Raw genomic sequence first — 25,496 nt, 5'->3', positions numbered from 1 at the left:
CACTATTGAACAGTTTTCCTGTTGCAACTGCATGGGAATAGAAGGGGGACATGTCAGAGCAAACACAATGGCTGTGTGTTTGTGTGTGGCTATGTGTTTGCAAATACGGTTGGCTGTGTGTGTGTGTGTGTGTGTGTGTTGCTGGCTATTTTGTGGTTCCCCAGCTGGAAGTTAACCATATGCATAGTGAATAATTGAATATACACGGAACTGACAGGAAGGAGTGTTAAAACACATTGCTGGCTGACTGCATATTCAGAGAAATGCTGATTGGGTTTTAGGAATGGCTGTGGATTTCAGGCACAATTGGCTTGGAATATCTCCTGTGAGACACACATGTCTGGGATTCTGCATGCCATGGTAATGTTGACCAGGGTAAAGGTCTGCTGAGGACCGTGTCCAAGTGTATTGTGGACAGCCTGGTCTCTTCACTTCTCAACGCAGAGAGACCCAGATGAGGTTTGACCATGCATTGGGACTGGCTAATGACATCAACAAATTTGTTGGATGCATTTGCTGTTTGTTTTGGTTGTGTTTCAGATTATTTTGTGCGCAACAGAAATGAATGGTAAATAATGTATTGTGTCATATTGCAGTCACTTTTATTGTAAATAAGAATAGGTTTCTAAACTATTCTACATTAATGTGGATGCTACCATGATTACAGATAATCCTGAATGAATCATGAATAATGATGAGTGAAAGTCACAGGCGCACAAATATCATACCCCGAAGACATGCTAACCTCTCACCATTACAATAACAAGCGAGGTTATCATTTTTGGCGGGTATGATATTTTGTGTCTCTGTACCTTTCGCGCTCATTATTCATGATTCATTCAGGATTATCCGTAATCATGGTAGCATCCACATGAATGTAGATGTGTTTAAAAACAGTATTCTTATTTACAATAAAAGTAACTCCAGTCAAATGTTTGATGTAGTCATGGTGTGCTATGAATAAGGGGCCAAAAACTGAACTTTACTACTTTAATACAGATAAGTGAATTTGTACTAATACTTTCGATCCCCTAAAATATGGGGATTAGGTACAAAAATTGCTGTAATTTCTAAATGGATGAAAATACCCTCAAATTATAGCTAACAGTCTGCACAGTGCTGGAGTACAGAGCTAAAACCAGCAAAAATGTGTCCGTCCCAATGTCACTGTACAGTCTGTCACATACTTAGGTCCCACAAACATGTATTGCAGAATGTTTGGGACTAAAAGCGATATCACATAGTTAGAAAAGTGGAAAAGAGGTTGAGGCACTGAAACAGGTGTGAGAAGTAGTGCTCTTAGTGTGGGCTAAAACCAGTATATGGAACCTGGTATGTAAAGTCCATGCATATAGCCTAAACAGAAATAGCAGAGGGTAAAACTGATATTCATACAAGTGGAAGACTAGAAGTGGGGATGGGGCATCTGACTCTTCTATGAGTGTGCATTTGCCAAGCCATAGCTTTCCATTGATACAGCTTAGTTGTTGGTTATATAAAGCAGAATCATAACTTTAGATACCTGCATGTAAGTCAAACGTACGAGTAGATCATGCATCAATGGGAGCTTAGCGTGAAAGTCTGAGTAGGTTGGGTAGGGGGGTGGGAATCCTTATGATTGGCACAATGCCAGCAGTGGGATAAATTGTAATTTGAAAGTAATAAATAAAAATAAAATAAATATGAATATACACAATGGACAGATTGTCTCAGGTTGTCAATGATTCCTTTTGAGATTCGGGGGAATTGTTTTACTCTGTATGCGTGTGTAGGAAAGATCATACCGTTATGACTAGTGCTGAGGGATTAGTGCTTTTTGAGGTAATTTCATGTGGGTTGAATGATGTAACAACAAAGAATAAAACATTTAATAAAAGTCCCATGATGGTAGTGACTGTCCATTACGGCGAATTACTTATTAACCATCATTTATTTACATTACTTTAAAAAGGTATTACATTTGTTTTATTTGATGACTATTTCATTCCAAGTCATCATCTCTATAAAGCTGCTGCCTATGATTTCTGACAAATTCATAATTTTGTGATCAAAGTAAATAAAGCATACTTTTATGACTGCTGAATACCAACTATCAATCACTTAGATCAGGGGTGTCAAACTCATTCCATGGAGTGCCTACTGTCTGCAGGTTTGAGTTTTTTCCTTTCAATTAAGGACAAGGCAGCCAGGTGTGGCAAGTTTCTTACTAATTACTTACCTTAATTCATCAATCAAGTACAAGGGAGGACTGAAAACCTGCCAACACTCAGCCCTTCGTGGAATGAGTTTGACACCTGTGACTTAGAGCATGTATTTTCAGGTAGATACCTTGCGAAGCAACGGCTGCCCTCAATCACCTCATGATCATGCATTCTTCTCTCTTCAGTAGCAGTCGTAAAAGAAAGACCGGACAAGTAGATGCGCAATGGATTATGCTCATTGTAGTTAATTACCACATTTTATGCACTAAACTATATAGAATATTAGAACAGTTCAGGCTGGATCTGATTTATCACTAGAGAAACTGTGCGATGTACGCATTGAGCTCACAAAGAAAATAAAAAAACGAAAAATAATTCAAATAATTGAACCAATATTGGTCCATTAGTTGTTTGAAAAACAAACAATAACAAACGTTGGTTAATCGCTACTGTTCCCTGATGGAGGGAAACAACAACTTTGGGGAGTCGCACTTTTGTGTCTGATTAAAGACCTAAAATCAAGTTGGACAAGGCCAATGAAATCTGCGCATTGCTGGAAGCCTCGTCTTCACAGGTAATAAGCGGGAGGCTCGGATTCATTCCTTCAATTCAGTACCGCTCTTCATCAAGCCCAGGAACAGGCGGTGCAGGGCCAAACTTGTGTTGTACTTTGTTTCCCTCCTTCAGGGAACAGTAGTTACAGTCATAACGTTATGTTCCCTTTCAGTCATTACTCTCGGGACAATATTTGGCAAATTGGACACCGTCGGATGTGGCAGGGCTTGCAAACTATCACGGATTACAAAGGGAAATCCAGCCGGGAGCTGCCCAGCCAAGATATATGCCTTTTATGCTCCTTCGAGGCAAGCATCACTGAACCATGCACGAGAGCACCAGTTGCTCCAGAAGAATGTGTGCATTCTCAAGGCCGCAGGGCCAGACAGATTAACAGGACGCGTACTCAGAGCATGCGCTGACTAACTGGCAAGTGTCTAAACTGACATTTTCAACCTCTCCCTGACCGAGTCTGTAATACCTACATGTTTCAAGCAGACCACCAATGTAACCTGCCTAAATGACTACCGACCCATAGTCCTCACATATGTAGCCATGAAATGCTTTGAAAGGCTGGTCATGGCTCACATCAACACCATCATTCCCAGAAACCCTGGACCCACTCCAATTCGCTTACCGCCCCAACAGATCCACAGATGATTCGATCTCTATTGCACGCCACACTGCCCTTTCCCACCTGGAAAAACACCTATGTGAGAATGGTGTTCATTGACTACAGCTCAGCGTTCAACACCATAGTGCCCTCAACTCATTAAGCTAAGAACCCTGGGACTGAAGATCTCCCTCTGCAACTGGATCCTGGACTTCCTGACGGGCCACCCCCAGGTGGTGAGGGTAGGCAACAATACATCCGCCACGCTGACTCTCAACACGGGGGCGCCTCAGAGGTCCATGCTTAGTTCCTTCCTGTACTCCCTGTTCACCCACGACACCAACACCATCATTATTATATTTGCAGACGACACGACTGTGGTAGGCCTGATCACAAGACGACGAGACAGCCAACAGGGATGTGGTCAGAGACCTGGCAATGTGGTGCCAGGACGACAACCTCTCCTTCAATGTGAGCTAGACAAAGGAGCTGATCGTGGACTACAGGAAAAGGCGGGTCAAGCACGCCTCCATTCACATCAATGGAGCTGTAATGGAGCTTCAAGTTCCTTAGTGCCCACATCACTAAGGGTCTATCATGGTTCAAACTCACCAAGACAGTTGTGAAGAGGGTACGACAATGCCTATTCCCCCTCAGGAGGCTGAAAAGATTTGTCATGGGACCTCAGATCCTGAATAAGTTCTACATTTGCACCATCGAGAACATCCTGACTGGTTGCATCACCACTTGATATGGCAACTGCTCGGCATCCAACCACAAGGCACTACGGAGGGTAGTGCTTACGGCCCAGGACATCACTGGAGCTGAGCTTCCTGCCATCCAGGACCTATATACTAGTCAGTGTCAGAGGACAGCCCTAAAAATTGTCAAAAGACTCCAGCCACCCGAGTCATAGACTGTTCTCTTTGCCACCACACGGCAAGCAGTACCAGAGGGCCAAGTCTGGGACCAAAAGGCTCCTTAACAGATTCTACCCCCAAGCCAGAAGACTGCTGAACAGTTAAGCAAATGACCACCCTTGTTTTATTCCTATTTATTGCACCGACTCTCATGGAGCACAGGCTCCATGTACACACTGGACACGAACCAAACAATCACACATACTACACTGACACTCAAACCCACATGCACTGCTGCTACTCTTATCTATGCAGTCACTTTACTCCTACCTACATGTACATATTACCTGAATTACCTTGACTAACCTGTACCCCGAACATTGACTCGGTACCCTTGTATATAGCCTCATTATTGTTATTTTATTGTGTTACTATTTCTCCTTGAATTTATTTAGCAAATTGTTCTTACTTTTTTAAAACTATGCATTGTTGGTTAAGGGCATCCCATTTCACAGTATTTGTATTCAGGGCATTTGACAAATAAAATTAGATTTGAATTGTTCCTGCTCACAATGAGTTGAAGAGCAGAAGAATTTAAGGAATTAATCTGAGCCTCACACTTATTACCTGTGGAAGGCGGGGCTTCCATTGGCCTTGTCAGGTGTGATTTTTGTTCTTCAATCAAAGTTGCGATAGTGAGACTGCCCATAGTTGTGTTGTACCAAAGTACTGAAAGGGAACCTGAGATTTCAGACTGTATCCATCCCTGGTTTCCTGACTGTGGAGTTCCTCTATTGAGGCATGTGCTGTCCTGTTCCTAGCCAACACCCCCTGCAGCGGTAGAACAGGCTAATTTCAAACCTGCACCATCCCGTTTCTGGCTTTTCTACAGACATGCTTCAAACCATATGGTCCAAGGTGTGCTGAATGAACACATTTGATCCTGATTCAGGAATAATATACCAGTGTGGATTGAAAGGACCAAAGTCCTGGCAAAGTCCAACTTCAAGTTTAAACGGGCCCACTGGATGTGACCCAAATGGCACCCTAATCCCTAAATAGTGCACCCATAAGGCACTGGTTAAAAGTAGAGCATTATGTAGGGAATAGGGTGACATTTAGAACACAGATGCTGCTCGAAGCAGATGCCTCCAATCTCCTCTCTCCCTGCTCAGGACAGAGCCAACTGAATATGTTATGGGATGATTCTTGTAGGTCTCAGACAGCAAGTGCATTCTTAAGTACATTTACAGACAATACACATCATTCAATAAACTTCTTACTGTCTGCAAACATTTGAGATACCATTAGCTGTGTCATCCATTGTAACATGCAGAAAGAAGTCAATGCACTTTTGCATTAAATAATTGCAATTAACATTATTTGCCAAATGCTTCCAGATTTTTCAGATAATGAAGAAGTCTCTACGTTTTAGCTGAAGCCTCTCCTGGTCTCCCTCAAACTCAATCTATGACTGTTATACTTCAATGTTTCTCTCATTTTATTTAGGGTGAAGTCTCCAACACTAGTGGCTCCAAGCCAAAACCAACACTTCCCCTGTCAAGTTGGAACAGAAAAAGCCTTGGAGGCTCAACCAAAACCCCAAAATAGCAGTCAACGTTTGGCAGATGGTCGGAACAAGTGATTGCATCCCACAATTAAAAAGGTGGGGGAAAAAAGTGGCATGAGAAAAATAAATATTTATTCATGCTATCATGAAAGTATAATGAATCAATACAAAGCTTCATTGCAGATGAATCTCCAATTTAGCACGCCTTTGTGAGCAGTCTAATTAGCAACAGGTTGAGTATAAATAATGGCTAAAGTGTTGATCTTCTTGCATAAATCAAAAAAACAATACATAAAACGGAGAATCACAATCTCAACTCAGGCACAAAAGGCCATGGTGGATGCTTCAGTTTGGCCATTTCAACCCTTGACCAATGACCACACATTCATATTACTGTCCACCAATCGGGATGAACAAGCCCAGTTTTACCCCTGGAGAAAACCTAGCAGTAGAGAGGAAGAGGCAAAGTGAGAGGTTTTATTCAGCCCAAAATCCAACCATGAAAATAAGCCCACTAAGTTAGGAATCTTTGTATGAAGGTCAATGAGTGTCGAATTTGGTAAACACTTTTTTTTATTGATTATTTGCTATGTATGGCTTATTTTATCTAATAGAAGTTTCGTAATTGTTTTGGTTGTTACGAATAAACGGATACAAGTGGACATGGCATTTCTTTTGTCATGCCTGTTGTCAGTGATAGAGGACTCATCATGGATATAACCATTTTTAGCATGGAAATTGCAATTGATGGCTTACACCATTTTAAAGTAGTCAACTGGGTGGGGATTCCTATTAGTTGGGAGCAATCAGCCAATGAAGAAGATAAAAATGGACTACTTTAAAGATGGAGATGCCCAAGCTGTCACAGACGCTATTATGGCATAGATACAAAGACGAGTCTTCTATCTCTATGGCATGTTGTTCACACACATATCTGCTCTCTCATTGCCTAGAATGGTCCCACCTAATCTCGCCTCCTCCGGCCTGCCTTCCATCTTTGAGGACATGTATTTCCATTGTTAGAGGGGTCACTTGACTATCTTGACAATATAATAGACAATCTTTGCTAGCAGTCATTTTGGTCATCCATTTTTCTGTCCTTGCATGGGAAGAGCTGGTACTCCTATCAGCAAGGCAAAATGTTCAGAGATGTCTGTAATACTGGCGTTTCAGTTTTGGTCTTCTACCCTCCGGAAAACTGCCAGGTAGTTCTTCCCTCCATTCCTCTGCACCTTCTTCCCCTCCTCTGTGCATGTTCCCAAGCGACTGATGATGACATCATCAACCTGCCAAACAAAGGGACAATTTTGAAGGGTCTGAAGAGTGCCACCCCAAAATTACCATGACTATTTTGGGTGTTTTAATAGTAAAATTACTATTTGTCGATTGTCTCATTTACCAGGTTTCCTAATCATAATATTTGTGACGGCTTAAAAATGGTATGATACTGGTAAGTATGTTGACAATGTTTTCCAAATTGGAAGGTAAGGAAGATTGTTGGACATCACAAAAATCTAGTTCTGAACGTAAGGCTGGAGTTAAGCTTAGCAACTTTCACACAATTTTAGTTGCAGGTTGCAAGTGACAATTACAAGCAAATTTGCTGATACAAGAATAAATGCAACAGCCAATCAAATTGAAGCTGCTTTTGTCATATCATTCCTCCATATGGTTTGAGAATTCTAAACTCACCCATTGTCATCTGCTGCATTACGTCATGATTTCACAAATCATTGGTTTCTCCAATCGTTTAATTATTGTATGATTGATTTAGACAAAATACTGGCTGTACAACTTAAATGCCAGCACTGTTTTATCAAACTAGCTACCTAATGTCTTGTGTCCACCTTGATCGCGGGTTTACTGTAGCACTGACAGCTGTGTTGTTGACATGACAACTGGGTCAGAGTTTCCGAACCATCGAATGGATCATGTTACAAAAGCATTTGCTTTGATTTGTTGTTGTACACAACTAGTTGCACAAAGTGGAAAAGTTGCAACTGGATGCAAACAAGTTGCAAATGAGTTGCTGGGGGGTGTTTCACAAAGCAATCAAGAAGCAATTCAGTTACAAGCAACCAGATTTGCATAAAAATGGCTTTGTGTAACTCCGGCCCAAGGAGTTTCACTTCTTTGTTACAATCAATTCCTCACTTGCTTATATGGGGTTCAAGGTTGGCTTCTCTATGACAAATATTACGACAAAGTATTACATAAGTAAAAACAGAATCGATATTAATTGTTGAGAAGGACTGTCTAAAATGTCGGTCATCGTACCAGTTCTGCATCGGGGACCCGTGTGAACAGCAGATGCTCACTGAAGTGTTTTACCATCCAGAGATGCACCTCCTCCACGTCTGTGTTGGTGTACACCAAACCCTGGGAAACACAAAACAAGAGTTAAACACAATGTCCTCATAATTAAAGTTTATACAGTGGGTGGGACTAATCCTGAATGCAGTTAAAACCGCATTCTAGCCGTGTCTATTCCACAAGTTACCAGTGGCTAAATCGATGATGTTAAAATGCCTATTTACTCTGCTCCATCTGACTGCGCAATCCGCTGCCTCATCAGCCCAACCAGGCAATTTATACTTGATCTCCACCTTAAAAAGCATCTACACATTCTCACATTCTTTTAGACTAACATTTTGTTTTTAACAGCTCCGATTTGTATAAACCTTGCTGTCGGTCTCTGACATTTGCAGCATTGTTTCAATATTCAAATTTTATCTCCAGCTATCCTATAGTAATGAACGTGTCGGGGCGAGACAGTCAGGCAGCGTTTCTCAGCCAGTTGAAATCATGAATAAGTTACACCATTTTGAATAAGCTGCATCAAGTGCAGCTAGTTTGCAGTCTTTCCCCAACTTGAGTTTTAAGTGATTGTGTTAGCTGTGTTGTTGGCTAGCTCCCCTGAACAAAAGTGTCCTGACGAGTGAGCAAATATTCTATTCCAGCTGAAATCCATGCCTCATTAGCTCATTGTTATGGATGTATCCAAATAAATGTCAATAGAAAAAAGCTTAAACAAATTCAAATGCAGCTACTTTGCTGCTATTCAGGCTGCACTTTTTGACGTGACTGTAAGTTAGCCATAGTTGGCTAGCTAGCAAGTAAGGGATAAGAACGTTGCCAGCCAGTATGGCAATGGAACATTTAGAACAAACGACTCGGTCGCGTCCATAGATACAGAACAAAAAGACTGAACAACTGGGTCGCATCTCTAGCAACCAAACCGATAGAACGAATGACCAGCCGGCTTGGGTAACAACCCTAGATTTGTGTCGGGACTATATCTTGTGGACGGATTAAATAGTATGAATAAATTCATCAAAACAACATTTTTTATGAAAATATGTAAATCATTATTTGAATATGTTGGTAACCGTTGTATAAAAGTGATAATGCACTCAAACCCGGCGTTTGGAGGATATATTGGCACGGTTTAGCCGGCCCTCGAACTAATGTTGAGATGAGTCCACGTCCCACCCACAATCTGTTACTCAATTCCAAATGAATGGGAAAAACAAGCACCATATTATAAGGCCAGGGTTTTCTTCTGCATAGAAAAGTCAAGGGCGGGCCGCTATTTGTTTAGTTTATTCGGGCTGCCTAAGTACAAAAAAATAAATACAAATAAATACTTTTTTTTAAATGGTAAAAGTTTGGTGTAAACGTAGACTACAACCAGATATAAAGTATGTAGAAAATATAATGGACCGAATATATTGTTAAATAAGAACTAACAATCACCTAAGTAAAAGCTAGACAGTCAGGGAGAATCTAAAATTCCCTATATGATGCATTCAGAAGTAATTCTCGTGGTATTGGGTCCCCATTGATTTTGTTTGAAAGTTTGAGTCACTCAGATAGCACAAGAACAGTCATGGCTAAATGTGTAAAACTGACAGGAATTAGCTTAAAACACCTAAATTTAGTCTCTGAAGGTACTCATTTTAATCCGCGTCAAATCTTTACATTCATTTGGGGTTGAGGCATACAGCGGGATCATCAAAATTAAACCACGAGGTCTGCAAACATCTGACAAATGTTTATTTTAGAGTGAACGGTCACTTTAAGCTCCTTTACAGTGCAGCCCGTGACTGACACACACAATCATCATACAAACTGACTTAGCTTTACTTTAAGTATCAATCTAGTTTGAGACAGAGGACAAATACTGGGTTGTATTCACTAGATAGCAAACGGACGGAAAAAAGTTAACCAAAACGGAGAGTACCTGAACTTGTCCAATAAAAAACTAATTCCCGTTGCAAAACAGTGTGTACGAATGAATATGATCTTGGTTTCCCATTAACTTTCAACATTTTACATGAAAAGTGGAGCAGGTCGAGAGCTTCAAGTTCCTCTGTGTCCACATCAGTAAGAACCTAACATGGTCCAAACACACCAGCACAGTCGTGAATACGACACGACAACATCCCTTCCCCCTCAGGAGGCTGAAAAGATTTGTCAGGGCCCTCAGATCTTCAAAATGTTATACAGCTGCACCATTGAGAGCATCTTGAATGGCTTCATCACCACTTGGGTATGGCAACTGTTCGGCATCCAACCACAAGGTGCAACAGAGGGTAGGCGTACGGCCCAGTATATCACTGCAGTCGAACTCCCTGCCATCCAGGACCTCTATACCAGGCTGTGTCAGAAGAAGGCCCCAAAAATTGTCAAAGACTTCAGCCACCCAAGTCATGGACTGTTCTCTCTGCTACTACATGGCAAGCGGTACCGGAGGACCAAGTCTGCGACCAAAAGGCTCCTGAACAGCTTCTACTCCCAAACCATAAGACTGCTGAACAGTTAATCAAACGGCTTCCTGAACTATTTACATTGACCCCCTTTATTATTTATTGCAATTTTTTTCTACACTGACTCTATGCACACTCACTTCACGCTACCCATGAACACACACATACTACACTGACTCTATGCACACTCACTTCACGCTACCCATGAACACACACATACTACACTGACTCTATGCACACTCACTTCACGCTACCCATGAACACACACATACTACACTGACTCTATGCACACTCACTTCACGCTACCCATGAACACACACATACTACACTGACTATGCACACTCACTTCACGCTAGCCATGAACACACACATACTACACTGACTCTACACACTCACTTCACGCTACCCATGAACACACACATACTACACTGACTCTACACACTCACTTCACGCTACCCATGAACACACACATACTACACTGACTCTATGCACACTCACTTCACGCTACCCATGAACACACACATACTACACTGACTCTATGCACACTCACTTCACGCTACCCATGAACACACACATACTACACTGACTATGCACACTCACTTCACGCTACCCATGAACACACACATACTACACTGACTCTACACACTCACTTCACGCTACCCATGAACACACACATACTACACTGACTCTATGCACACTCACTTCACGCTACCCATGAACACACATACTACACTGACTCTATGCACACTCACTTCACGCTACCCATGAACACACACATACTACACTGACTCTATGCACACTCACTTCACGCTACCCATGAACACACACATACTACACTGACTCTATGCACACTCACTTCACGCTACCCATGAACACACATACTACACTGACTCTATGCACACTCACTTCACGCTACCCATGAACACACACATACTACACTGACTCTATGCACACTCACTTCACGCTACCCATGAACACACACATACTACACTGACTCTATGCACACTCACTTCACGCTACCCATGAACACACATACTACACTGACTCTATGCACACTCACTTCACGCTACCCATGAACACACATACTACACTGACTCTATGCACACTCACTTCACGCTACCCATGAACACACATACTACACTGACTCTATGCACACTCACTTCACGCTACCCATGAACACACACATACTACACTGACTATGCACACTCACTTCACGCTACCCATGAACACACATACTACACTGACACGCCAACACACACTACATAAGCTCACACACACACACACTTTTCACATATGCTGCTGCTACTCTATTATATATCCTGATTGCCTAGTCACTTTTGCCCCTACCGACATGTACAGTACATACTGTATCACCTCAACTTCCTCGTACCACTGCACATTGACTCGGTACTGATACTTGTTGTATATAGCCTCGTTATTGTTATTTTATTGTGCTACTATTTGTCTCACTTTCTAACTCTGCATTTTTGGGAACGGGCTCATAAGTAAGCATTTAACCAATAACATTTTCTTTGAAACATGCCTTAGTGTGGTGGCCTTAAATACTTTGAAGAGCAAAGGTTTCTTTTTTTCCTCAAAAGGACAGAAATAACCCAACGCCAACATCAAGGTTTATAACCTGTGTCATTGTAGTTTACATTGGAGCATGGACAGATAGTATCATTAGAACAGGGCTTTCTTGGAAAACTAAGCGATGGCATAGATTTGCACAGAGCCCGCATGTTAGTTCAGTGATGTAGCGTTCAAGTTGAGGCCAGGAGGTGGGGAGCCATGGAGGCGGGGGAGGGTGTGAAGGAGGTGTGTGAGTGTGTTCGGGGCGGATCGATGTTGTAGTCTAAATTGCCGTAGAGGAAATTCTCTAGACAGCTCTCCTCTCCACCCCCCAGAGGAGATCAGTGTCTGGCATGGGCCCTGTGTCAGTGCTGCTGAGTGTAATGGTAGAGCCTACAGACGGACGCACGTGAGCACATGCACACACACAAGACTCCCATTGTTCTCCCAATCCTCAGTCTCTCCTCGCTGCCACAGTGAACCGACACCAAGAGCCCCACACAAATCTGACAGGTATGAAACATGGGGGGGGGAATAGACAAATGAGCAGGATAGAGAGAAAGTGAGGGTTAAGTCAATTCCAGGCCATGTATGCAATGTAGCTAGTACTGTCCTCTCATATGTATCATATGTCTTGCTGTTGGAAAAGGGAACTGAAGAGCCATTGCTCAACCACCTACCTAAATCAAATGTTGACTTTGGGTGCCCCTGATGAACCCCCTTCCCATACGCTGTGCTCTGTCCTTACCCCTACTCTCAGTGTATAGGCTACGCCTTGACCTCTTTCTCCAACCAAGTCTGCTCTTCTCTCAGGCTCTCCGCACTGCCAAAGCTGACTATCTCTCCTCTGTTCTCCTCCTCCTAAATCCATCCACTGCCTTCAACACCGTGAACTATCATATCCTCCTCTCCACCCTTTCAGGGCTGGGCGTCTCAGGCTCTGTCAGGTCCTCCTCTCCACCCTCTCAGGGCTGGGCGTCTCAGGCTCTGTACACACTTGGATTGCATCTTACCTGGCAGGCAGTTCTTTTCAGGTGCCGTGGAGAGGATCTGTGTCTGCATCACATACTCTCCCTACTGGTGTCCCCCAGGGCTCAGTCCTAGGCCGTCTCCTCTTCTCTCTCTACACCAAGTCACTCGGCTCTTTCATATCCTCACATGGTCTTTCTCCTATCATTGCTATGTGGGTGACACTTAACTACTTTTCTCCTTCCCCCTTCTGACATCTCTGCGTGCCTAGCAGATATTTCAGCCTGGATGTCGGCCCACCACCTCAAGCTCAACAAGACGGAGCCTCTCTTCCGGGGAAGGCCTGCCCGCTCAAAGATCTCTCCACCACAGTTGACAACTCCAGTGTCACCCTCCCAGAGTACAAAGAACCTTGGCGTGACACTGGACAACACCCTGTTGTTCTATGCAAACATCAAAGCAGTGACTCACTCCTGCAGGTTCAAGCTCTACACCATCCGTAGAGTACGACCCTCCCTCACACAGGAAAATCCAGGCACTTGGCATCTCCCGTCTGGACTACTGCAACTCGCGGTTGGCTGGGCTTCCTGCTTGCGCCATCAAACCCCTGCAACTTATCTGCTCCTCCACACACTCCAGTGGCTTCCACACGAAGCTCGCATCCACTACAAGACCATGGTGTGTGCCTACAGAGCAGCAAGAAGGTGGTGATTGACTTCGCTGCTCTGGCCCCCCAATGGTGGAACAAACTCCCTCACGACGCCAGGACAGCGGAGTCAATCACCACCTTCCGGAGACACCTGAAACCCCACCTCTTTCAGGAATACCTAGGATAGGATAAAGTAATCCTTCTCACCCCCCCCCTTACTAGATTTAGATGCACTATTGTAAAGTGGCTGTTCCACTGGATGTCTTAAGGTGAACGCACCAATTTGTAAGTCGCTCTGGATAAGAGCGTCTGCTAAATGACTTAAATGTAAATGTAAGAGGAACTGCCCCTACACCCCAACCCGAGAACTCCATTCTGCCACCTCTGGTCTCTCGGCCCTCACCCCTAGGGGAGGGAACTCCCGCTCAGCCCAGTCCAAGCTGTTCTCTATCCTGCCACTCCAATGGTGGAACCAGCTTCCCACTGAAGCTAGGACAGCAGAGTCCCTGCCCATCTTCTGAAAGCACCTGAAACCCTACCTCTTCAAACAGTATCTTAAATAATCCCCCTCCTCACCTCGACTACTTTGAGGAAAAGTGTACTTGCTATGCCTGTGTATATGTGGTTGTCCCAGCTATCTTAAGATGTATGCACTAACTGTAAGTTGCTTTGGATAAGAGCATCTGCTAAATGACACATTTAAATGTCGGGGTACTATGCTCTGTCCTTACCCCTACTCTGTGTGTAGGGGTACTATGCTCTGTCCTTACCCCCACTCTGTGTGTAGGGGTACTATGCTCTGTCCTTACCCCTACTCTGTGTGTAGGGGTACTATGCTCTGTCCTTACCCCTACTCTGTGTGTAGGGGTACTATGCTCTGTCCTTACACCTACTCTGTGTGTAGGGGTACTATGCTCTGTCCTTACCCCTACTCTCAGTGTGTAGATGTATGCACTAACTGTAAGTTGCTTTGGATAAGAGCATCTGCTAAATGACACATTTAAATGTCGGGGTACTATGCTCTGTCCTTACCCCTACTCTGTGTGTAGGGGTACTATGCTCTGTCCTTACACCTACTCTGTGTGTAGGGGTACTATGCTCTGTCCTTACCCCTACTCTGTGTGTAGGGGTACTATGCTCTGTCCTTACCCCTACTCTCAGTGTTTAGGGGTACTATTCTCTGTCCTTACCCCTGCTCTTACTGTTTAGGGGTACTATGCGCTGTCCTTACCCCTACTCTGTGTTTAGGGGTACTATGCGCTGTCCTTACCCCTACTCTCAGTGTTTAGGGGTACTATGCCCTGTCCTTACCCCTACTCTCAGTGTGTAGGGATACTATGCGCTGTCCTTACCCCTACTCAGTGTGTAGGGGTACTATGCTCTGTCCTTATCCCTACTCTCAATGTGTAGGGGTACTATGCGCTGTCCTTACCCCTACTCTCAGTGTTTAGGGGTACTATTCTCTGTCCTTACCCCTACTCTCAGTGTTTAGGGGTACTATTCTCTGTCCTTACCCCTACTCTCAGTGTTTAGGGGTACTATTCTCTGTCCTTACCCCTACTCTCAGTGTTTAGGGGTACTATGCTCTGTCCTTACCCCTACTCTCAGTGTTTAGGGGTACTATGCTCTGTCCTTACCCCTACTCTCAGTGTTTAGGGGTACTATTCTCTGTCCTTACCCCTACTCTCATTGTGTAGGGGTACTATGCGCTGTCCTTACCCCTACTCTCAGTGTGTAGGCGTACTCGGCCAACAGAGTGGGACTGATGATCCTCCACTTGTGCTTGGTCTTCTTGAAGTGCGGGTCAGGAAACAGGAAGAACATCTTACTGAGCTGAACAGAGAAATCAACAAAACAAAATGGTCACAATGCAAATAAGACCAGACAGACAGACCAGGCATCTCAAGTTCAACTGACCTCAGTGAAGAAACAAAGATAAATGAAGTCCTCCAGCTTTTACTTTCTCTGGTACTACTCTCCCAGTTTGTGAAAACGAGGACTATGGTGCTAAATATTCTCTTGTATCAAACCAGCGTATCAATGTGGCTATTATTCAAACCAGTCTATCAAGTTATTATAGAGTCAGCTCTCTGTAGTTCTCATAATATTTTTGTGTCAGTTGTCAGGCAGCCCGGATTGTAAAGGTGGAAATTCCCTCTAAGGGATTTTTATTAAGATAAAGTCCCCCTCCCTTTCACAAGATGTGCACAACTATTAGTCTGGTTGCAATATTAAAAACTGTTCCAGGTCAATCATTTTTATTCATTCAAATAAATAATGTAAAGACAGAAAACGGGGGGATAATCAGAGGACTGCCGTCGCCCCAGGGGGGTTGAGACGGCCCCGCTCTTCACAAAATGGAAAAAATCTACACTTTAATTAGTGCTCTGGCACAGTGTAAAAAAACTGAGGGGAAACAAAGAGAGAAGACATATTGGGGAGTATAGCGCCGTTTCTACCCACACGACATCATGCATGTGGGTGTGCAAATATCGCTCAGGGGCTCCCGTTTATGTGTACATATGACAGAGAGTGTGTGTGTGTCGGTCGGTCTGTGTTTTTCCAAAGCACTTAATCCTCTACACAGAATGGGCAGGTCTCAATGATGTCATTACAGCCAAGACGGTAAAAATAGTACCGTGGGGCTATTTCTTCCATAGATAAAATCTACACCGTTTTCGCGTTCCTTTCAGTTGTCAGCCTCCGGCATCAACACATTTACTGTCTCCTACCTGATGTACTACTGTCTGCTATGTCTCACATCGTGTCAATGTGTCTATTCAAACCCAGTCAAGGAGCTATACTCCAACACAAGAAGTTGAAGGAAAATGTGACATTTTATAATTTCTTATTTGCTTTTACATGTAATATTTTCACTTTTATTTTTTCACTAATCGGTGCTGCGATTTTAAATGTGCTTTACAAAGTTTGATTTAGGTTACTCAGTCCTGGTACTGGAGGTTCCACTATGTAGGCTAAGCTAGTGTTTGATTTAGGTTACTCAGTCCTGGTACTGGAGGTTCCACTATGTAGGCTAAGCTAGTGTTTGATTTAGGTTACTCAGTCCTGGTACTGGAGGTTCCACTATGTAGGCTAAGCTAGTGTTTGATTTAGGTTACTCAGTCCTGGTACTGGAGGTTCCACTATGTAGGCTAAGCTAGTGTTTGATTTAGGTTACTCAGTCCTGGTACTGGAGGTTCCACTATGTAGGCTAAGCTAGTGTTTGATTTAGGTTACTCAGTCCTGGTACTGGAGGTTCCACTATGTAGGCTAAGCTAGTGTTTGATTTAGGTTACTCAGTCCTGGTACTGGAGGTTCCACTATGTAGGCTAAGCTAGTGTTTGATTTAGGTTACTCAGTCCTGGTACTGGAGGTTCCACTATGTAGGCTAAGCTTGTGTTTGATTTAGGTTACTCAGTCCTGGTACTGGAGGTTCCACTATGTAGGCTAAGCTAGTGTTTGATTTAGGTTACTCAGTCCTGGTACTGGAGGTTCCACTATGTAGGCTAAGCTAGTGTTTGATTTATTTAGGTTACTCAGTCCTGGTACTGGAGGTTCCACTATGTAGGCTAAGCTAGTGTTTGATTTAGGTTACTCAGTCCTGGTTGTTCCACTTTAGTGTTTGATTTAGGTTACTCAGTCCTGGTACTGGAGGTTCCACTATGTAGGCTAAGCTAGTGTTTGATTTAGGTTCTCAGTCCTGGTACTGGAGGTTCCACTATGTAGGCTAAGCTAGTGTTTGATTTAGGTTACTCAGTCCTGGTACTGGAGGTTCCACTATGTAGGCTAAGCTAGTGTTTGATTTAGGTTACTCAGTCCTGGTACTGGAGGTTCCACTATGTAGGCTAAGCTAGTGTTTGATTTAGGTTACTCAGTCCTGGTACTGGAGGTTCCACTATGTAGGCTAAGCTAGTGTTTGATTTAGGTTACTCAGTCCTGGTACTGGAGGTTCCACTATGTAGGCTAAGCTAGTGTTTGATTTAGGTTACTCAGTCTTGGTACTGGAGGTTCCACTATGTAGGCTAAGCTAGTGTTTGATTTAGGTTACTCAGTCCTGGTACTGGAGGTTCCACTATGTAGGCTAAGCTAGTGCTTGTTTTATCAAAGTCATTCTGATTAATTGGGTTGAATTGAAAGGATAAACCCTCCACTATTAGGCTGTAAAATACTGATTAGTGTATGCTCAGCTGATGTGACGCCTGGCATGTGGTCACTGGCACGGCTTCACCTTTGTTGAGAAATTCATTAGAGGCTAAAATCTCTGGGTTGTGACATAAGGTTTGGAAATCATTAGCCATTGTTACTCTCTGGTATAGACACGAGAACTAAGTTTCTGAACTTGTCATATTGATACCTACTGCTGCTGATCAAACACTTCCTATTGTTGCCACTAGAGGGCTGTAAGCTACCTAAAACAGACATTGGCATTTCAAGTTTAGAAATATTTATATTGTGGTTGATAGGAAGGACACTTTATTTAAAAATTACTACGCTGGATAGCTTCACAAACCCTCAATGCCCAATGGTCAGAAAGCTGTACAAAAGTATAGCAAACACCATTTGAATTTGAGCATCTTTGCCAGGCATCAAAACACTTTGAAAACTTGCTGAAGGGATTAAGTGCAGTACTATTTAGAGGTGAGGTGTTTGACAGATGTGTCTACAAATAAATATTATTTGTGTTATGTGGCTGACAACCCCAGATGGTCTCTGGCTACGTCATTCATCATCATCATTTATTTAAAGTGTATTTTACAAACATTAGTCACAGTACACTTCACAGAAAAAAGGGTAAAATATGACAGAAAAGGGGAGGGAACGGTTAAGTACCTGTCCCTTGGAAAAGAAGTTGGGCAGGTACTTCATGGCGTTGCTCCGTAAGCAGGCGATGTTCTGGTAGCTGCCCGTCTCCGCTGCACGCAGGGAGCGGATACGGTCCTGGACATAATCAGACACTTTGACACGGATCTCCAGGCCCAGAATCAGTTTCTTTGGAAAGAGCGGGGATAACTCCACTGAGACAGAGAGGAGGTAGGTTATTAATCTGACCTGGGAACAGGTGGCCAAAAAAGAGTTGCAAGAACCACTAAAACAGTCTATTATGATAATGATGGCTGTGGAAAAAGAGAGGATACTGAATGTTGAAAAGTCATACTCCGATTCGCACAGCATGCAGTATCGCCAGGCCTGAGACCAAAAGGCTCCTGAACAACTTCTACCCCCAAGCCACAAGACTGCTTGACAGTTGATAAAATGGCTACCCTTACCATTCGCAATTACTCTTTTGCACCGGCTCTATGCACTCACACATACTACATTGACATTCCAACACACACAAGCAAATTAACACCATACACATTCACACGCTGCTGCTACTGTTTATTATCTATCCCGATTGCCTAGTTACTTTTACCCCAATTTACATGTACATATTACCTCAATTACCTAGTACCCCTTCACATTGACTCGTACCAGTACTCCTTGTATATAGTCTCGTTATTTTATTGTGTTACCGTTTCCTTTTTTGCACATTGTTCATATTTTTTAACTCTAATTTCACAGTCATGTCTACACCTGCTGTATTTGGTGCATGTGACAAATACGATTAGATTGCTTTCCCTGAATTAATCTCTATAGGTTATTTTCTCTGTATATTCAATACAAAGGCATAATAATTTGAACTTTTTTATATCTGCAGCAAAGAAAGATTAAAAAAAATCTCCAAATGGCTCTAAACAGGGCTGCCAGATTAGCTCTTCATTGCTCTAAACAGGGCTGCCAGATTAGCTCTTCATTGCTCTAAACGGGGCTGCCAGATTAGCTCTTCATTGCTCTAAACGGGGCTGCCAGATTAGCTCTTCATTGCTCTAAACGGGGCTGCCAGATTAGCTCTTCATTGCTCTAAACGGGGCTGCCAGATTAGCTCTTCATTGCTCTAAACGGGGCTGCCAGATTAGCTCTTCATTGCTCTAAACGGGGCTGCCAGATTAGCTCTTCATTGCTCTAAACGGGGCTGCCAGATTAGCTCTTCATTGCTCTAAACGGGGCTGCCAGATTAGCTCTTCATTGCGCTAAACGGGCCAGATTAGCTCTTCATTGCTCTAAACAGGGCTGCCAGATTAGCTCTTCATTGCTCTAACCGTATATTATCCAAATGCATCAGAATCTCTCATGGCTTCACGTTGAAAACAAATTACTATCCAGTCTTATGATTTTCTTCAGGAATGTTATATTCTCAGGCCAGGTAGTACATACTAGCAACATGCATAACCACTAAACCAGACAGGTAAATTCAGGGCATCTAAGACAACCGATGGACAAATCACCTTAAATCTACAGTTTTATATAAAGTCATAGCTGAATGGAACTCTTTACCAATCCATATTTCTCAGGCAAAAAGTAAATCCACCTTCAGTAAAAAATCTAAACATTCATGTGATAGACCATATGACTAGACAGGAAATAGAAAGAACATCTAATGTGATAGACCATATGACTGGACAGCAAATAGAAAGAACATCTAATGTGATAGACCATATGACTGGACAGCAAATAGAAAGAACATCTAATGTGATAGACCATATGACTGGACAGGAAATAGAAAGAACATCTAATGTGATAGACCGTATGACTGGACAGGAAATAGAAAGAACATCTAATGTGATAGACCGTATGACTGGACAGGAAATAGAAAGAACATCTAATGTGATAGACCGTATGACTGGACAGGAAGTAGAAAGAACATCTAATGTGATAGACCATATGACTGGACAGGAAGTAGACAGAACATCTAATGCGATAGACCATATGACTGGACAGGAAATAGAAAGAACATCTAATGCGATAGACCATATGACTGGACAGGAAATAGAAAGAACATCTAATGCGATAGACCATATGACTGGACAGGAAATAGAAAGAACATCTAATGCGATAGACCATATGACTGGACAGGAAATATCTAATGCGATAGACCATATGACTGGACAGGAAATAGAAAGAACATCTAATGCGATAGACCATATGACTGGACAGGAAATAGAAAGAACATCTAATGTGATAGACCATATGACTGGACAGGAAATAGAAATCAACTGAATGTTAAATGTGTTTCCTGTCAGGTATTTTAATTGTCTGTATTGTCTACTTGTTAAATGTTTGTAAAGTATTTTTTTTTATTTCACCTTTATTTAACCAGGTAGGCAAGTTGAGAACAAGTTCTCATTTACAACTGTGACCTGGCCAAGATAAAGCAAAGCAGTGTGACAAAAACAACAGAGTTACACATAGAATAAACAAACATACAGTCAATAACACAACAGAAAAATCTGTGTGCAAATGAAGTAAGGAGGTAAGGCAATAAATTGGTGATAGTTTGTAAAGTCTTAATTTGTAATTGTTCCTAATGTCTTATTAATTGGTGTTGGACCCCAGGAAGATTAGCTAATGTTACGGCGTTAGCTAATGGGGATCCTAATAAAAATTCACAGAGAAAATACTATACAATATGATATTTTCAGTTAATCCAGGAATATAGACATATACTGTACACTCAGTGGCCAATTTATTCGGTACAACCATTTAGTACCATGTCAGACTACCCTTTTCCTCCAGAACAGACTGAATTATTTTGGGGAAATGGATACGTTGCTCAATTGGTATCAAGGGACCTGACGTGTGCCAGGCAAAAACATTCCCCGCACTATTACACCACAGTCACCAGCCTGTACCGTTGACACCAGGCAGGATGGGGCCATGGACTCATGCTGCTTACTCCAAATCCTGACTCTGCTATCAGCATGACAAAACAGGAACTGGGATTCGTCAGACTAGGCAATGTTTTTTCACTTCTCAATTCAAATCAAACTTAATTTGTCACATGCGCCGAATACAACAAGTGTAGACTTTACCGTGAAATACTTACTTACAAGCCCTTAATTGTCCAGTGTTGGTGATCACGTGCCCACTGAAGTTGCTTCTTCTTGTTTTTAGGTGATAGGAGTGGATTCCGGTGTGGTCGTCTGCTGCAATAGCCCATCCGTGACAAAGACCAACAAGTTGTGATTTCCGAGATGCCATTCTGCACACCACTGTTGTACTGCACCATTATTTGCCTGTTTGTGGCCCGCCTGTTAGTGTGCACGATTCTTGCCATTCTCCTTCGACCCAAAGGACGTCCGCTGACTGGATTTTATTTGTTTGTCACACCATTCTTGGTAAAACCCTAGACACTGTCGTGCGTGAAAGACCCATGTGGCCAGCCATTTCTGAGATACTGGAACCGGTGCGCCTGGCATCGACGATCATACCACCCTCAAAGTCGCTTTGGTCAGTCCTTTTGCCATTCTAATGTTCAAGCGAACAGTAACTGAATGCCTCAATGCCTGTTTTATATAACAAGCCACCGCCATGTGACTCACTGTCTATAGGATCAAGACATTTTCGTGAACTGGTTACTGAGTGTACAATGAAAGAACCTTCCAAGCCAAATCTCTTGACCATGTTCTAAGTCAACAGCACCCTCAGATGGAACAACCAAAAACAACACCTAAAAAGGACCATCTCACTCACATCATTTCAGTGTAGGGCAGACAGTCCCCTGTCAACAATTGATGGTTGAGTATTTTTGTTAGTAAGCATGAGAATGATAAAGACTGGAGTTAGGGTAACAAGGGTGAGGAAATATCATGGATTAGAAGATCATCCCATACCTAGAAGTCCCCCATATCCACAGCCGATGTCTGCAAACTCCACTTGTGCAGCCTTTTGGGTCGACTGGTGGTCACTGAAGAACTCCGGGTACAGCTGGGACCAGTCCATGTCCTCTGGACAGACAGGGCTGAGAGGTCATGGTGAATTAGGTAAAAGTGTGTATGAAATCAACATACCTCAGCAAATGTTGACCAGCACGAGGTGAAACAGATGTAAATGACATCAGCAACATTGACTTCTAATCCAATGCAGTACTTTCCTTATGTTTACAAAAAGTAGCCTTAAATACCAGCTTCCTGACATAAAAGCAAGCTAGCTTGCGGATTAGGAAAAGCCTTTATTCCATTTACATGTTCGTAATGTGTATTGTGCAGTGATGTATATATACAATTGGACTTGTGTAGCCAGAATGTTGTATAAACTGTCATTTGAACTTAATCTGCTGGTTGTCCACTTGGTTGGTCTTTATGACGTTGGAAACTTTGGAAAAAATAACCACAGAAAGGTTTTATTAAACAGACTTTTCGCTTAGTAATGTGTGAGCTTGTGTTAAACAAACCAAAAGCCACGCGTTTTGGAAAGTCGTTTTAATGATACTTACTTTCCTATGGATATTTTGAAAAGGTTCAAATTAGTTTATTCAACATTGTGACTTGTAAAACTGTTCCGTCGTCTGGCATCTAAACAAGCGACGCAAACTCCACACGGAAGCATAGTGGCGTAAAAGCAATCTAGCTTAGAGAACGTTTTGCGTTTGACAATTTATTGCTATATAAAGCTGTGGTGTGAAATGAATTACAACATACAGTAAGTAGTACATCGACTAGAAGCTTGGGCAACGTGCGTTAGCTAACTAGCTAACAGTTAGCTTGCTAAACCTTTTACTAAACGTAATGACGAGTGACTCACTATTCAAACGTGTGGTCTGCCATTGGATTCGAGTGGGCTCGCTGCCTGTAATATCGCTTCTGGGGCATCGACACGCTCATTTTGTTTTTAATTTAAGTATTTAGTGATTAGATTGAAATGTACTAACGACTTATGTACTTCGCTCTAACGGTGTTCGTTTTCGGTCGCTTCCTTTTTACGTCACCAGATGACGATCACATGTTCTGGATTCTAATTGGTTGTGGTGCTACAAACCATCCAACGCGTCTATAGCTAATAAATATGGATCCACTGCTGAATTGTATCAATTCAAATGTTTACATTATGTTTCTCACCTCAATGAAAGAGAACTGTTGCATACCAGTTTATTTGCACCGGGACACATCTATTTGGACATTATTCTATTTTACCTGTTCAACATTAAGGATTCCTTAAGGATATGCTGTTTCTGTTTTCGATCTGTCTTAATAGTCACAGTGGGTACAACATCTCCAATGCACTTCCTTATAAGCTGCAATATCTAACTTTTGGGTGACCCAACCAAATTCACATTTGTTTTGTGTGCTATTTCTATGCTTTCCGTTCTTAAGTTTCGTTTTGGCATATTTTACTTTTGTACATGTACTGACTATCTCTGAAACTCACTTCGATAATACCTTTCATGATACAGTAGTAGTAATACATAGTTTCAACATCTTCAGAGGAGAAATGGATGCCAATGGTGGAGGTGTCTCCATTTATGTTCAGAGTCATATTCCTGTAAAGTTTAGAGAGGATCTGATGTTAAATGCTGTTGAAGTAACATGGCTACAAGTTCACCTGCCTCACTTAAAGCCTATTATTGTGGGAAGCTGCTATAGACCACCAAGTGCTAACAGTCAGTATCTGGATAATATGTGTGAAATGCTTGATAATATATGTGATATCAAGAGAGAGGTATATTTTCTGGGTGACCTAAATATTGACTGGCTTTCATCAAGATGCCCACTCAGGAAAACATGCTTAACTGTAACCAGTGCCTGTAACCTGGTTCAGGTTATCAGTCAATCTACCAGGGTATTTACAAACAGCACAGGTATGAAATCATTCACATGTATTGATCACATCATTACTAATGCTACAGATATCTACTCTAAAGCAGTATTCAAATCCACCGGATGTAGTGATAATATATCAGCCATATCTAGCAAATACTAAGTTCCAAAGGATGGCCTTAATATAGTGTATAAGAAGTCATACAATACGTTTTGTAGTGATTCCTATGTTGAAGATGTAAAGCATATTTGCTGGTCTGTGATGTGTAAGGAGGACCAACCAGACACTGCACTTGACACATTTAGGAAATTGCTTATTCCAGTTACTACACTGAACAAAAACATAAACGCAACATGTAAAGTGTTGGTCCCATGTTTCATGAGCTGAAATAAAATAACACAGAAATTGTCCATTCGCACAAAAAGCTAATTTCTCTCTAATTTTGTGCACAAACTTGTTTATATCGCTGTTAGTGAGCATTTCTCCTTTGCCAACATAATCCATCCACCTGACAGCTGTGGCATATCAAGAAGTTGATTAAACAGCATGATCATTACACAGGTGCACCTTGTGCTGGGGACAATAAAAAGCCACTTTAAAATGTGCAGTTTTGTCACACAACCCAAGGCCACAGATGTCTCAAGTTTTGAGGGAGTGTGCAATTGGCATGCTGAATACAGGAATGTCCACCAGAGCTTTTCCCACCAGAGAATTCAATGTTAATTGAATCAATAATGTTAATTGTTCAATAAGCCGCCTCCAATGTAATTTTAGAGAATTTGGCAGTATGTCCAACTGGCCTCACAACCGCAGACCACGTGTATGGCGTCATGTGGGTGAGCGGTTTGCTGATGTCAACATTGTGAACAGAGTGCCCCATTGGGGCAGTGGGGTTATGGTATGGGAAGGTATAAGCTACGGACAATGAACAAAACTACATTTTATCGATGGCAATTTGAATGTACAGAGATACCGTGACGAGATTCTGAGGCCCATTGTCGTGCCATTCATGCGCCGCCATCACCTCATGTTTCAGCATGATAATGCACAGCCCCATATCGCAAGGATCTGTACACAATTCCTGGAAGCTGAATATGTCCCAA

At 42.5% G+C, this 25,496-nt stretch overlaps 1 protein-coding gene across 3 annotated transcripts; it reads right to left on the bottom strand.

Moving 5' to 3' along the window:
- Nucleotides 1-5,909: 5,909 nt before the first annotated feature.
- Nucleotides 5,910-23,564, bottom strand: LOC115140987 (methyltransferase 1, tRNA methylguanosine). 3 transcript variants are annotated; one of them, XM_029679543.2, is made up of 6 exons: nucleotides 23,380-23,564; nucleotides 22,470-22,597; nucleotides 18,589-18,773; nucleotides 15,478-15,591; nucleotides 8,077-8,178; nucleotides 5,910-7,085 (listed from the first exon to the last, which is right to left on the bottom strand). In XM_029679543.2, the coding sequence occupies exons 1-6, from the start codon at nucleotides 23,457-23,459 to the stop codon at nucleotides 6,969-6,971; spliced, it is 726 nt and encodes a 241-aa protein (XP_029535403.1). In that variant the 5' UTR covers nucleotides 23,460-23,564; the 3' UTR covers nucleotides 5,910-6,968. The 3 variants fall into 3 exon arrangements, with proteins under 3 accessions (XP_029535403.1, XP_029535411.1, XP_029535420.1); XM_029679551.2 differs by lacking the exon at nucleotides 23,380-23,564 and adding an exon at nucleotides 23,072-23,351; XM_029679560.2 differs by lacking the exon at nucleotides 15,478-15,591.
- Between the last annotated feature and the right edge of the window lie 1,932 nt (nucleotides 23,565-25,496).

This window comes from Oncorhynchus nerka, linkage group LG2 (genome assembly GCF_034236695.1).
Source record: "Oncorhynchus nerka isolate Pitt River linkage group LG2, Oner_Uvic_2.0, whole genome shotgun sequence".
Taxonomy (NCBI): domain Eukaryota; kingdom Metazoa; phylum Chordata; class Actinopteri; order Salmoniformes; family Salmonidae; genus Oncorhynchus; species Oncorhynchus nerka.
This window is presented reverse-complemented; position numbering and strand designations above follow the sequence as displayed.

Bases quoted from the DNA above. Each gene is read 5' to 3' on its own strand.
- LOC115140987 (XM_029679543.2), bottom strand. From the start codon at position 23,459: ATGAGCGTGTCGATGCCCCAGAAGCGATATTACAGGCAGCGAGCCCAC. The intron at 22,598-23,379 runs GTGAGTCACTCG...ATGACCTCTCAG, and splicing joins GCAGACCACACGTTTGAATA to CCCTGTCTGTCCAGAGGACA. The intron at 18,774-22,469 runs GTATGGGATGAT...TCTCTGTCTCAG, and splicing joins TGGATATGGGGGACTTCTAG to TGGAGTTATCCCCGCTCTTT.